The 13,502-nt window shown below is 48.3% G+C and overlaps 1 protein-coding gene across 23 annotated transcripts in view; it reads right to left on the bottom strand.

Moving 5' to 3' along the window:
- The window catches only part of stxbp5l (syntaxin binding protein 5L), a 95,959-nt gene that overhangs the window by 58,357 nt on the left and 24,100 nt on the right, over window positions 1–13,502 (bottom strand). For all 23 annotated transcript variants that reach the window (XM_028992288.1, XM_028992287.1, XM_028992280.1 and 20 more), the window contains one exon: window positions 12,501–12,598. In XM_028992288.1, the coding sequence (XP_028848121.1) occupies window positions 12,501–12,598 (98 nt within the window). The remainder of the gene's footprint in view (window positions 1–12,500; window positions 12,599–13,502) is intronic.

Below are 13,502 nucleotides of genomic sequence, written 5' to 3'. Positions count from 1 at the left end.
GGGTTAAGTGTATTGCTCAGGGACACGATGGTAGTAAGTGGGATTGGAACCTGGTTCTTCGGGTTCATAGGCGAGTGTGTTACACACTAGGCCACTACCACCCATTGTGGTCTCAGAACGGAGAGACGTTTTGTCTCTCGTCGATTCTGTGTCTCATGGCGGGACAGGGACAAGGTCTCATTTGCACACGGCAGCCCCTCATTGGCTGTGATGTGCTGGACACTGATAGGGTTCAGCTTGACTCCTTAATGGCTGTCTATTAATGCGCGTGAGGGCTTAATAACCGAGTGTCACTCGGCAGCCTTTTCTTGGGTGGGAATGTTACGTCCTGTCATTGTCTATCTGTTCTTCTTTGAGTGAATGAGACGTGCGTATCTCTCTCTTTCTCTCTCTGTGTGTGTGTGTGTGTGTGTGTGTGTGTTTGCTCTGTTTTTTTAAATTTTTGTCCTGTTAGGATAATTGCCCATAGGGGACAGGACAGCGTGTTCCACTGACGGAGACAGAGAGACAGATGGCTGCATCAGTGGGACAAATTAGAGAGGACAAAATAACCATTATTACAGAACACACACCCTCTCCTGAGAGGCAGTTGCTCTCTTTCTCTCTCTCTTTCTCTCTCTCTCTCCCACACACACACACACACACACACATTGTTGGATCCTTGTGGTAATTGCGGAAACGTACTTTATAAAGCAGCTTGCAATAAAACGCTTCTGCTTAATTGGTTCCTAGAAATGATCCATCAGTGTTTTGTCGTTTGTACGTTTTTCACTGTAATTCGGTGTTTCTGCCCTTTTTTGAGGACATCGCTGGGATTAAATTCATATTCGGATTAAAATGTCAGTATTCACACGTTTCTAGGCCCGTATATAGTGTCGTATAAGGAAATGTCACTTTGGAAGAAAGCTGCCTGACTTTGAACGTGCAAATGACAAGTGACCGAGGCAACTTGATATCAACAAATCAATACATTTTCTCCAAAAGCTGTTATAACAGATAAAACAGAATGGAAGTTAAAGTGAAAGTGAAGTGATTGTCACATGTGATACACAGCAGCACAGCACACGGTGCACACAGTGAAATTTGTCCTCTGTATTTAACCATCACCCTGAGTGAGCAGTGGGCACCATGACAGGCGCACGGGGAGCAGTGTGTGGGGACGGTGCTTTACTCAGTGGCACCTCAGTGGCACCTTGGCGGATCGGGATTCGAACCGGCAACCTTCTGATTATGGGGCCGCTTCCTTAACCGCTAGGCCACCGCTTTCCCATAAACGGCAGCAAATGAATTTTTAATGTACTGATTATGATTATTAGGGCTGTCAAATGATTAAAAATCGGTATTAGTGTACAATAATTTCAACAGCTGTATTAAAAATGACATGCAGTATGGTCCAAAAGTTTAGAAATGTCCTTGTTTTTCATGAAAAATTTGTTTAAGTGCACCAGATACTGTACTAGAGTGAAATTTTTATTGATTGTTATATCAGTGTCACTGTTTTTAGCTACACTGAGATCGTCACCCTAATAATATATCAAGTGATCGACTTGCATTAGTGAACACAGCATCATTGCACTTGCACTCAAGAATATGTCTCTTGCATTTATGTAAATATTCCCTAAACTTTTGAAGGATTGTGTATTTACAAATTGTTATTTAATATGGTATGCACATAGACACACACACACACACACATACACACACAGAGACAGCCTTAAAATTGTCCTATGACACTTTACCAACAAATTCTGATCATGTTATCCATCAAGTCATCCACCCGTCCACCTATCCATCATATTTCTTCTGTGTGCGTGACAGGGTTTGTCCTGCAGGTGGCATTTAATGAAAAAGAGATCAAAGCCACCAACCCACACACCGACACAGACTGACATGCTTACACACACACACACACACACACACACACACACACACACACACAGAGAGAGACACACACAGAGTCCTATTTTGTCGATCTACGATTCAGACAATATATCAGGATTATGGGGTTTGAGTTGAGAAGAAAACCCACAGAGCTTCATTTTTGAGTTGTGCCAGGGAACCTGGAGATTCATTGCGGGAGATGTGAGGCCGCATGTGAACACTTCCTTCATCTCGTCTTAGCCGGGCCTGCGAATTCTAACACCCTTCTGCTTCAGTCAGGACCAAAAACAATTACTCCTTTCAAGAGAGAGTGTGTGTGTGTGTGTGTGTGTGTGTGTGTGTGTGTGTGTGTGTGTGTGTGTGTGAGCCACACGCTCGTCGCTCAGTGCACATCTGGTCAGAGCTGGGTCTAATCTCACCAGACAAGCAGACAAGCCCACAACTCCATCACCGTGACAACCGAGAGCGAGACAGACTGAAGCAGAAAGGGAGGAGAACGCCAACCGAAAAAAAAAACAACAAAGCAAGTAAACATGTTCTGGCCGACCGAGATCGGACAAACACGGCCAGAAACTCAGAAAAGTGAACAGCACGTACGAAATGTACAGATGTGTAAAGTTTACACCCCAACAGGGCAGCTACACTGCCTGATATAAGCAGAAAGGCGGCATGTCGGCACCCAGTCGGACATGCTGTGTTTCAGAATGGGGACAGTAGTCCGATTAAAGCGCATTTGACACCCGTGCCATGTAGTCCCCGTTAAACGAGGGAGAGGACTATATAAGACCCCGTAATCAGAAGGTTGCTGGTTCGAATCCCGATCCACCAAGGTGCCACTGAGCAAAGCACCGTCCCCACACACTGCTCCTGTCATGGTGCCCACTGCTCACTCAGGGTGATGGGTTAAATGCAGAGGACAAATTTCACTGTGTGCACCGTGTGTTATGCTGCTGTGTATAACATGTGACAATCACTTCACTTAATGACCCCTGAGTCCTAATAAAAAACGAGTCCAGCTTTTCCAAATGAAAGAGAAGGTTGTGTGTTTGTTTTAAGTTGGTCCTTCTTAGGACGATGCTAGCTTTTTTTTGTGTGTGTGTGTGTGTGTGTGTGTTCTCTGCCTGTGCGCTCCTCTCCTGCTCCTGGCCGGTGTAATCTGTAATTGCCTGTCTGCATCCCCTGATAAACAGCCATGTAGCACTTCCTTATCTCACCCAGGGGGCGGGGCCACCTGTCAAGGGGGACGTGTCGGGAATGAAAAGGCAAAGATGGGTGCGGAGGGGTAAATTAATCACGCGACGTGCACCACGCGTGTGATGTGTGTGTGAGTGCGAGAGGGAGATGGAATAAGACAGACATCGCCGTAAAACCGGAGTATCTCCAATGCTTATTATCTTCCCGTATGTCCATCCACACCCCTGCCCACCCCCCACGCTCCGAAAGACGAGCAAACACAATAAAGCAGCAGCATAACTGCCTCTCACACACAGACACACACAGACACACACACACAATCAGTGGTGAAAATGCCCTGTAATGCGTTTCTGTCAGGTCCCGTCTCCCCTGTAGGGACGCTGGCGGAGCGGTAATTATGTTTCTGAGATGAGTTTGTTTGTGTCTCTTTGGCTCCGTATCTGCTGTTGCGTGTCTTTGTGGACAATGTCACCACCGAATCGGGGAATGAAGCCTAATTCGCACACACGCATGCACTTCCGTGATTTTTAATGCCTACGTACGTTTTGCTGTGTGCATAAATAATATCTGGCGGCAAAAGAAGATGTAAAGTGATACGTAGTAAAATATGTCATAAAAGTCTCACTTTCAAAATATGAACACAAAGACTGTTTTTAACTGGCTGTCAACATCATCCACACTGCAAAAAAATCCGGTGTTAAACTTTACATTCTATTCCATTGTAATTAGTGCCGTTTGTAGGGACTTCACTTTTGTGGGGCAGCGGTGGCCTGGCGGTTAAGGAAGCGGCCCCGTAATCAGAAGGTTTCCGGTTCAAATCCCCATCCGCTGAGGTGCCACTGAGCAAAGCGCCGTCCCCACACACTGCTCCCCGGGCGACTGTCATGGCTGCCCACTGCTCACCAAGGGTGATGGGTTAAATGCAGAGGACAAATTTCACTGTGTGCACCGTGTGCTGTGCTGCAGTGTATCACAATGACAACCACTTCACTTTCTTCTTCTTATTTGCTTCACGTTTGCATTCTGAGTATATATCAGAGTTACATGTATTCTGTCATTCATCACTAGAGCAGCATAACACTGCAGCGCAGCACACGGTGACACAGTGAAACGTGTCCTCTGTATTTAACCGTCACCCTTGGTGACAGTGGGCACCACGACAGGCGCCCGGGGAGCAGTGTGTGGGGACGGCACCTTCATCAAGGGGACCTCAGTGGCACCTTGGCGGTTTTGGGGCTACCACTGTCCCACATTGGTGATCAGAGGGAAACCGCACTGATACAAAATAATTTCATCAATGATTTCAATTATTTCCTTATTGATGCCTGAAATTTGTAAAAATATATTTCAATATTAAATATAATACATCATGACATCATAGGAGGGTGGACATAGCTGAGTGCTAAAGAGGACCACATACTTACTACAGTAGCCTGCAAAACTCTCTCACACACACACACACTCACACACACACTCCTCACCAGGCCTCTCCATCTCCCGGCAGGTCTGGAGGTAGCACTGAGCAGCGTTGTGTAATGCTGACGTCAGCGTTATGTAATCTGTGGCCCTGTGAGACGCTGACTTGACGAGTTTAATGTAATTCTAGGGTCTTCTTCACCTCGCGTGAGGTCAAACTAAACTGTGATTCAGCAAACAGAACCGAAACACACACACATGCACACACACACACACACACAGAACGTGTGTTGGAAGGTCATTTAAACTTGAAGGTTTTTCTTGCGAAACACCACACGTCTCCAAACACCATCTGCCACGAAGCTCCGCACAATTCACCCCTCAGCGCCAGCCGCCGACCAATAGGAGGCGTGCGTGAGTGCGTGGTGGGCGGGGCCTCCTGGCACTAGTTACAGGGGTAGGTGGGACTGGGACGTCAATTTAAGTGTCCTCTGAACAAATCTGTTCCAGTGGCACTGAAATGCCATGACATGTTAATATAATCTGAGATGAAATGCTGCGCGCGCGTGTGTGTGTGTCTGTGTGTGTGTGTGCGTGTGTGTGTAGCTCCAGGCGCATCACCTCCTACACGTGCTTCAGCATCCATACATAACAGGATCTTACACACACACACACACACACACACACACACACACACACACAAACACACTCAGAGAGAGACACAGAAAGCAGAGATGACGGCCGCCCATGTCCTGATTCTGTAAACAGCGCTGGTCCACAGCGCCACAACATAAATATTAAATATCGCCGTTCATATTTAGGTCACGTGGAGGAAGTCATTTCACGTTTTGCAGGTTGCTGTGTTTGCCGAAGCATGATTTCAAGTTCTTTGTGTGTGTGTGTGTGTGTGTGTGTGTGTGTGTGAATCATTTGCAGAAAGTGCTGCTTTGTTTTTCTTTCCCATTACTGAATTACCCAGCCATTTTACATATATTGCTGTTATACATATTATTTTTACTGCATTAAACTTTGCTGATGCTTCCTGAAGGCAGAATCGATGCTGCTAATCCTGGAATTGATGTCACGGTGCAAGCATTATAGGATAGTCCCCAAACATGCACACACACACACATACACACACACACACACACACTTTATTCAGAATAAGATTTTATAACAATATCACAGTGACCTAAATATGATCATGACCATCATGTAACACATAACAAACTTCACCATGTATGGAAACTGCTTCTCAAATTTAGAACAACACACACACACATTTAGAACTGGGTGGTGGTAGCCTAGTGGGTAACACACCTGCCTATGAACCAGAAGACCCAGGTTCAAACCGCACTCACTACCATTGTGTCCCTGAGCAAGACACTTAACCCTGAGTGTCTCTAGGGGGGACTGTGCCTGTAACTACTGAGTGTAAGTCATCTGAAAAATGCTGTAAATCTAAATTTAGAACAAGACACACACACACAACCTCCTCACCAGGCCTCACCAAGACGTCACCAGTAAAAGACGTCGATTTTACATCGAATGGGCAACTTATTCCCAGGATCTCTTTTCCGAACATGGGCTGAATTTCCCGGGCGCTGTGGGTCCATGTTCACCAATCTCAGAAATAGAACAGAAGCGAGAAGTGAACAGAAGCGAGCATCTTGTCTCCCACACACCCTACTTCCTCATTCTAGATGATTTAAACCCCCTCCTGTCAATACGTCCAGGTGTAGCGGTCCTCTCTGTCTCCTCCGTCCCCCACTAATACTGACACGCAGGTTAATTCAAGCCTCCTGATCGATGCTGATGAAAAAGGGGCGAAGAATTCATATAAGTGGCCTTATTCTGGTGCCTTCTTATCATCTTCTGGAGTACGATCTCTTTCACCGACCGAGCAGAAGACAGATAGGGGGGTTTAGAGAAGCACGGTGCCTGACCGTCTGTTAATATTTCACTCCTTCACCTTGAGGAGGGTTAGGCCACCATGAAAGTTGTCAACATGTGAAGGGCCCAGTCACACCATGATAACCCGTCAACACGGGACGTGGCCTCGGTGAGAGCCTCAAATTACACGGGTCTTCTGACTGTCACGTGGCAGCCACCCATCACAACAGCAATCTGTGTGTGTAATCTGTGTGTCATTCCATCATCACTCACAGGTGCAGTGGTGGCCTAGCGGTTAAGGAAGCGGCCCCGTAATCAGAAGGTTGCCGGTTCGAATCCCGATCCGCCAAGGTGCCACTGAGGTGCCACTGAGCAAAGCACCGTCCCCACACACTGCTCCCCGGGCGCCTGTCATGGCTGCCCACTGCTCACCAAGGGTGATGGGTTAAATGCAGAGGACAAATTTCATTGTGTGCACCGTGTGCTGTGCTGCTGTGTATCACAATGACAATCACTTCACTCGGAAATCCATTACCTGGGATGGTGCCTTCGGAATTAGCCTGTTAGCATGCTAACTCCATCGAACCTTTAAGAGCACCAACCAAAGTGTGAGCCCTGAACTAAAGTCCCCCTGAACCGGCAAGTAACATGCAAAACCACACGATAATGACACATAATGAGAGTATTATGGCGGTAATGACAGTGGTGATCATGATGCCAGTAATTTTGCACCGCAGAATTAATGGCGACATTATTAGAATGAAGTTCTCTGGGGCCCACGGTGGTGAGTAGAATTACATGACGAGGAGAACTGGGCTTTCAGATGGTGCTGGAAATGAATGCAGGCGTAGGAGAAGCCGGATGGACAATTAAAGGGGTAAAAAGCTGGTGTGGGGCTGCTATTTTCCTGCTGCTTCATGCAGGTGGGAGGTCATTTACATTTACGGCATTTCTCAGACGTCCTTATCCAGAGCAACTTACAATCAGTAGTTACAGGGACAGTCCCCCCTGGAGACACTGCTCAGGGACACGATGGTAGTAAGTGGGGTTTGAACCTGGGTCTTCATAGGCGAGTGTGTTACCCACTAGGCCACTACCACCCTGGTCAGATTCACCAGAGCACCAGTCAGACTGGGTGGTTCTGGGTGGTCACTGCTCATCTTCAGAAAACAGATGAAAGGTAAGAAGCATGTCCTGGATCATATGGAAATCTCTGATGTCCTCATAACGTTTACAACAGCACATTGTGTGTCACGTGCCTCGTTTTACTTCGTAGCGTGTGGAGTTGTAATTATGTAGTTATAATTATACTGGCTGATCTGTTTCCTCTTGAATATTAATCTCTCCTGAACACGTGTCACTTTAATTTTCCCAGTGGCAGATCTTCACCTGACCTGGAAAGCGAGTGTGTGGTGATTATGATGATGATGATGATGCTGGATGAAATGTGGCCTGTGGTGTGACGGGTTTTGATGAAACACAGAGACTCTTTTGCCAGGTTTGTCAGAAGAGGCACCAGCTTCATCTGCCGCTCAGCTTCTCGCTCTTATTCCATCAAGACCAGGCTGCAGATAAAACAAGGACCTGTTGCCTCACTGTGGCAAGAACTCAATTTCCATTTCCAACTGTGTCTGTGTGTGTGTGTGTTTTATCACATTTGCAGAAGGGAGCAGGAGAAAATTGCAATTTCTGACTACATGGCAGAAGTGGCAACACGCTAAACACACACACACACACACACACACACACACACACACATCCCACAGGTCTCCAATCATGGCTCTGTTCATTAGTAGATTGGAATAATGGAAAATCTCTGAGAAGCCAGACTCTCACAGGAGCTTAGGGGTTGTTTGTTGGCATTCAGTCACACACACACACACACACACACACGAACACATAAATATACACACGGCCCAAGGGTAACCCTCTTGTGAAGTGTTACTCAGCCTGCGCTGTTTTCACTGCATCTTTCGCGGATTCCCAGAGGTCAACACACGACTACACCTGCTCTCTCTCTCTCTCTCTCTCTCTCTCTCTCTTTCTCTCACACACACACACACGCACACACACACACCAGGAGTGACATGTATACTGAAACGCATGTACATAAAACACTGTGTATATATGCAGACACACACACACGCACACACAAACACACCAGGAGTAACATATATACTGAAACACATGTACATAAAACACTGTGTATATATGCAGACACACACACACACACACACACACACACTGAACACATGTTCTGCTCTCTGGCTGGACGTCTGTCAGCAATCGAGTGTTCTTGCCGACAGGAAGAACATTGAACCGTTGCTCGTGTGTCAGTGAACCGCGGGCTGGGGGAGGGGAGAGAGAGCGCACACACACGCATACATACATGTATGTATACACACATTGTTGACGGGGACTGAGTATGATTTTGTGTATCATGTCAGATATTAAAAGGAATAACTGTTTATAACTTATTACCTTCCTTAATTTAAATCAAGTACAAAAAACAACAACTCCAATGAAAAGGACAAACGTACAAATCCACAACGAGACGGAGCCGGGGCGAAGCAGCCGCAGCCAAACGCACGAGAGTCCGAATGCGATTTTATCGGCGAGACGCGAACGGCAGCACGACTGTAACCAGTTTACTGCCGGTGATGTAATGCTGGACCAGAGGCACTAACTGGGTTACGAAGCGCTGAGTGAACAACCTACAGCAGGAGATGTGCAGCGGTGTGTGTGTGTGTGTGTGTGTGTGTGTGTTACCATGGACCGCCCCCATCGCGTCGTAAACCTACATTGTTTTCGTCCATAAAAACAGGCTCTCCGACCCCGTCAGATCGGCACCGCGAAGCTCCGCCCCTCGGCACACTCTGAAACAACTTCAATCTACGCAATGAATTATGGGATAGGCTGGGCCACGAAGCGGCAATCTAATGATTGCTCCTCAGCCTGGGAGAAGGAGAACTCGAGAGTCGGTGAGAGCGCGGAACCCTCCGTAACCACGAACCCAACATCGATCTCCCACGGCAGGTTCCCCTCAGAGCCTCTCACCCAAGGTGCAATCAGAGCGTGTGTGTGTGTGTGTGTGTGTGTGTTTAATTGCAATCATTTCTCAGACGGGCCAAACAGCCACTTTATTTCCGTCCGTCCCCCCACAGTCCCTCATTACGACATCGAGGTTCTTCTCCTGACCGGCGCCTGTTGGCCAATCATCTGCCGCCCCTGTCACACCCCGCAATCACCTCCAGATGCGGGGTCCACGGCGGTCCTGAGAACCCACGGCCACCCGACCAAGGGCACACGGATACCAAGTCGGGACGGAAAACGTCTCCGCCAACAGATCGATTCGGCACAGTGACATTTTTCATTTTCAACCGTCCTGAAATTAAATAAGAGGAATAATGCCGTTCATACTTTAATAAAAACAGAAGCAGAGAGCAGCGAAATGCACACACACACACACACACAGCTGTGAATAGAGTGTGTGTTTAGCAGTGTGTTAATATTCACAACACTCATTCGATTCAGTTTTAATTAGAGGCACAAGCCAGAAAAGCGGCACCAGCCATCAGATAAAGACTCATTCTGCAGCAGAGCGCATTACTGCTCCTGCATGAGATGCCGAGGGCCGAGGCTCCATCTTCATCAGAAAACTCTCCTCCGGTTCTGTTCTCGTTTGGGGCGTGTGATGTGTCATTTTTACCGCCATCATACCGTTCACACAGGCGCATCTCGCCCCATGATGTTACGATGACAGCATTTATGTCTTCTGTGTTTGTGAAAGTGACGCGATTGTCATTGTGAGACACTGCAGCGACACGGTGACACATACGTGTCCTCTGTACGGGAGCAGTGTGTGGGGACGGATTTGAACCGGCGACCTTCTGATAACGGGGCCGCTTCCTACACCGCTAGGCCACCGCTGTTTACAGAACTATCCAAACAGGAAGAGGCAGCTTGCTGGTCACTGCAGAGCAGGAACTAACTACCCACCCAGCCCAAAGTGCTAGTTTTTTAAAAGGGGAGGAGCTTGTAGGTATGATTGACAGCTCCCTCGTCACCAATTCTTCATCAGCATCAGCACGGACTCTTATCCTCCACAGAAAAAGAAAGAAAACCCGTGGAGGAGAGTGGCGCTTGTTGCACCACGTGGGGACGAGGCGCTTGTGCCATGGGTGGACACTCTATCTTGACGACGGTTGCTATGCGGTGACCTGAGTGGCCGCGGCCTGGGCAGCGGGCGGCCGGTAATTGCTCTTTTTCGTGAATTTGCACGAAAATAGGAAGCTGCCCCCCCCCCCCTTTTCCCGGCAGCTCCATGAGCACCTGTTGTTTGTGGATAAAAGGCGGCGGCCGCAGGACAAACACCGCCGAGTGGCAGCTGCGCCGTGCGGGGACAGAAGTGGCGGCCGGCAGCTGGGCCTCGCGCGCCGATAATGACGACTGCATTACCGCCGGAGGGACACGGCGGCTCGCCGCCATCACCCACGTCCCTAACGCGGGGCCGGGCTCGGGGGGCCACCTTTTTACATCCAACATTCTGCTGCCGTTTCCTCAAAATAAAAAAGCCATAAATGATGCAAAATGCTCTGAACAACTAAAAGCCATGAATTCATACAAACACACACACTCTTTTAAAAGTAATATATATATATATGTGTGTGTGTGTGTGTGTGTGTGTGTGTGTGTGTGCTTTCGGCCACATCAAAACGACTCAAGCAGCTTTATTCATAAAGAAAACGTTCTGAAGCCAAACGAGAACAAAAGAGAAGCTTTTTACTGGAATTCAAAGCACGTTTGTAAAACTGGCCAATTAAAAAAAGGCTCTTATGGGGAGAGGCTCGGATGAAAGCTCAGGCGGAGGCTTCAGAGCAGCATCGGCCAGAGCAATGGCTGACAAACAGGTACTACATGATATCAGAATACCTCGGAAATATCCAAAAAATGCCTCCAAATATTCGCTTGTTGGACTGCGTGGGCCATGAATATTAAATGTTAAATCGCCAACACGTTGAATGTTCTGGGCCGGCGTGGTCACATGAGCCAGGACCTGCTGGGCGTGGCCATGTCTGTGTGTGTGTGTGTGTGTGACTGTGAGCAGGTTTGGGGTGAGCGTGCCTGGATGATGAAGTCATTAGCGTATTAACCCGGCCGGACGCGGACGCCGTGCCGCAGTGTGTGTACGTGTGGCGCGTGACAATGGCGGCCTTTAACGCATTCGTGTACCTACGCACCTCCATTTCAGATCATTCTGCCCAGCAAAACCACAGCAGACGGGTTCTCGCTCTCTCTCTTTCACACACACACACACACACACACACACACACACACACACACACACACACACAAACAAACCAAAAAATCAATGGAACTGTGTGAATGTTTCATAGTGGAGGCCTGCCAATCGATACGCAGCTCTGGACCCCCTCAAACATACACTTCAGCCGGAGCAAAGGCCGAGCGTCTATGTGGAGGGGGTGTGCGGCAGAAGAACACTGAATATTCACAGGCGAATTTTTACCGTAACCGTCTCCGCCCTGTACGAAGACGAGCCGAAGAAACGGGCCGAAAGCTGAAGGAAAGCTGAGAGTAGCAGGGGCAACAGAAGAACAATTATTCCTACAGTGTGTGTGTGTGTGTGTGTGTGTGTGTGCGTGTTCAGACAAGGACATTAGCTTCTGAATGCTAAGGGTAATTTAGTCTTTTGACGTAAAAAAAAAAAAAAATGAATTCCCCCCCAGATTCCCAAAGTCAGCAACTTCTGCCAAGGCCCCGTCCTCCCCGGGGACCCGCGAGGCAGTAAAAAGGACCTCGCATGAGTGCTTAACGGGGCCCCGGGAAAAAAAACGAGAACTGACGAGCGTTTATCGGACTCCTCTGCAATTCGCCGAGATAATCTGGGCGGGGCGGCGCGGTACCCATCACTCACGCGTCATTGGACGGACAGCGGCCTCCTGCGGGACGCTGGCGGGGGGATCGCTGACAGACGAGTGTCTTACCTGCGGCTGTATGCATCCTTCAGCGTCACTTGACCCCCCCGAGAGGTTATGATGCCGGTGCAAACACACACACACACACACACACAAGCACCCCTTATTTCGAAAGGATACATCCGCACTCCGCCGGAGCGGGAGCCGATGGCCAGGAGCTTCTGCACGGGATCGAAGGCCAGAGCCGTGGGCTGGCACGGAAAACCGTGGCGCACCGTCTGGAACGAGAGAACAGAGAACAATGAACAACGCCACACCGAACTTGTCGATTCCGTTTCGGCCCGTTCGGCGGCGTCCGGAACTCAGGCTGAACGCAAATAAAAGGGATCCTGGTGGCGCGGAGCTGCTCAACCATCTGTGGTGCTGAACAGAATGCCGGGAGCGGCCCACTGCCATGGTGCTGAAAGCGAGCGTGGGGGAGGAACTGTCCACTCGCGGTGGTGCTGAACTGAACTGATCATCATAGTAAGAAGCAGAGCTCCAGTTTTACTCTCAAAGAGTCCATTCTACTCACGTTACTGTCAAATGTGTACAAGTACTTAACACTGAGGTTTACTTACACTGTTAGAGTAATATGATTACACCTTACAGAATTATGTTTTACTCCGAATTTTTATATCATTTTTGTTTCTCTGTAGTGTTATTTTTTACATAATATGATGATATACTAGTAAATGCCTGTGACCAAATCTGTATTATGTAGCATGCCACTACTTGACCGTATCATTAGAACGATGGTAATTTGCTGTCCTCACTTGACATCGGTGAAACTATGATAAACCTCCAGTGATTCGATCTAGGAATAATGGGTCAGACGCATTTGTATTTGAACCTCACAGCCGCTAACAAGACGCGAGCGGCCCAGATGACATTCACTTAAACTCGCACTCCCTCCATCAATACACCCCATTTCCTGCTTAACCGTGGGCGAATGGTACAAATCCACCTGCTGTGGTGCCGAACCCTGCAGCTGCACAACGAAAGCTTTCTGGAGGAGCTGTCCAGGTACCGCGGTGCTGAGAATGAGCGCGAGGTCGGAGCTGTCTACTAGTGCTGAACCTGATACTGTTAGATCCTGTTCTTCCAGTGCTGAACAACGTTTATTCCGGTTTAAGGAAGCCA

This window comes from Denticeps clupeoides, chromosome 9 (genome assembly GCF_900700375.1).
Source record: "Denticeps clupeoides chromosome 9, fDenClu1.1, whole genome shotgun sequence".
NCBI classification, from domain to species: Eukaryota; Metazoa; Chordata; class Actinopteri; order Clupeiformes; family Denticipitidae; genus Denticeps; species Denticeps clupeoides.
This window is presented reverse-complemented; position numbering and strand designations above follow the sequence as displayed.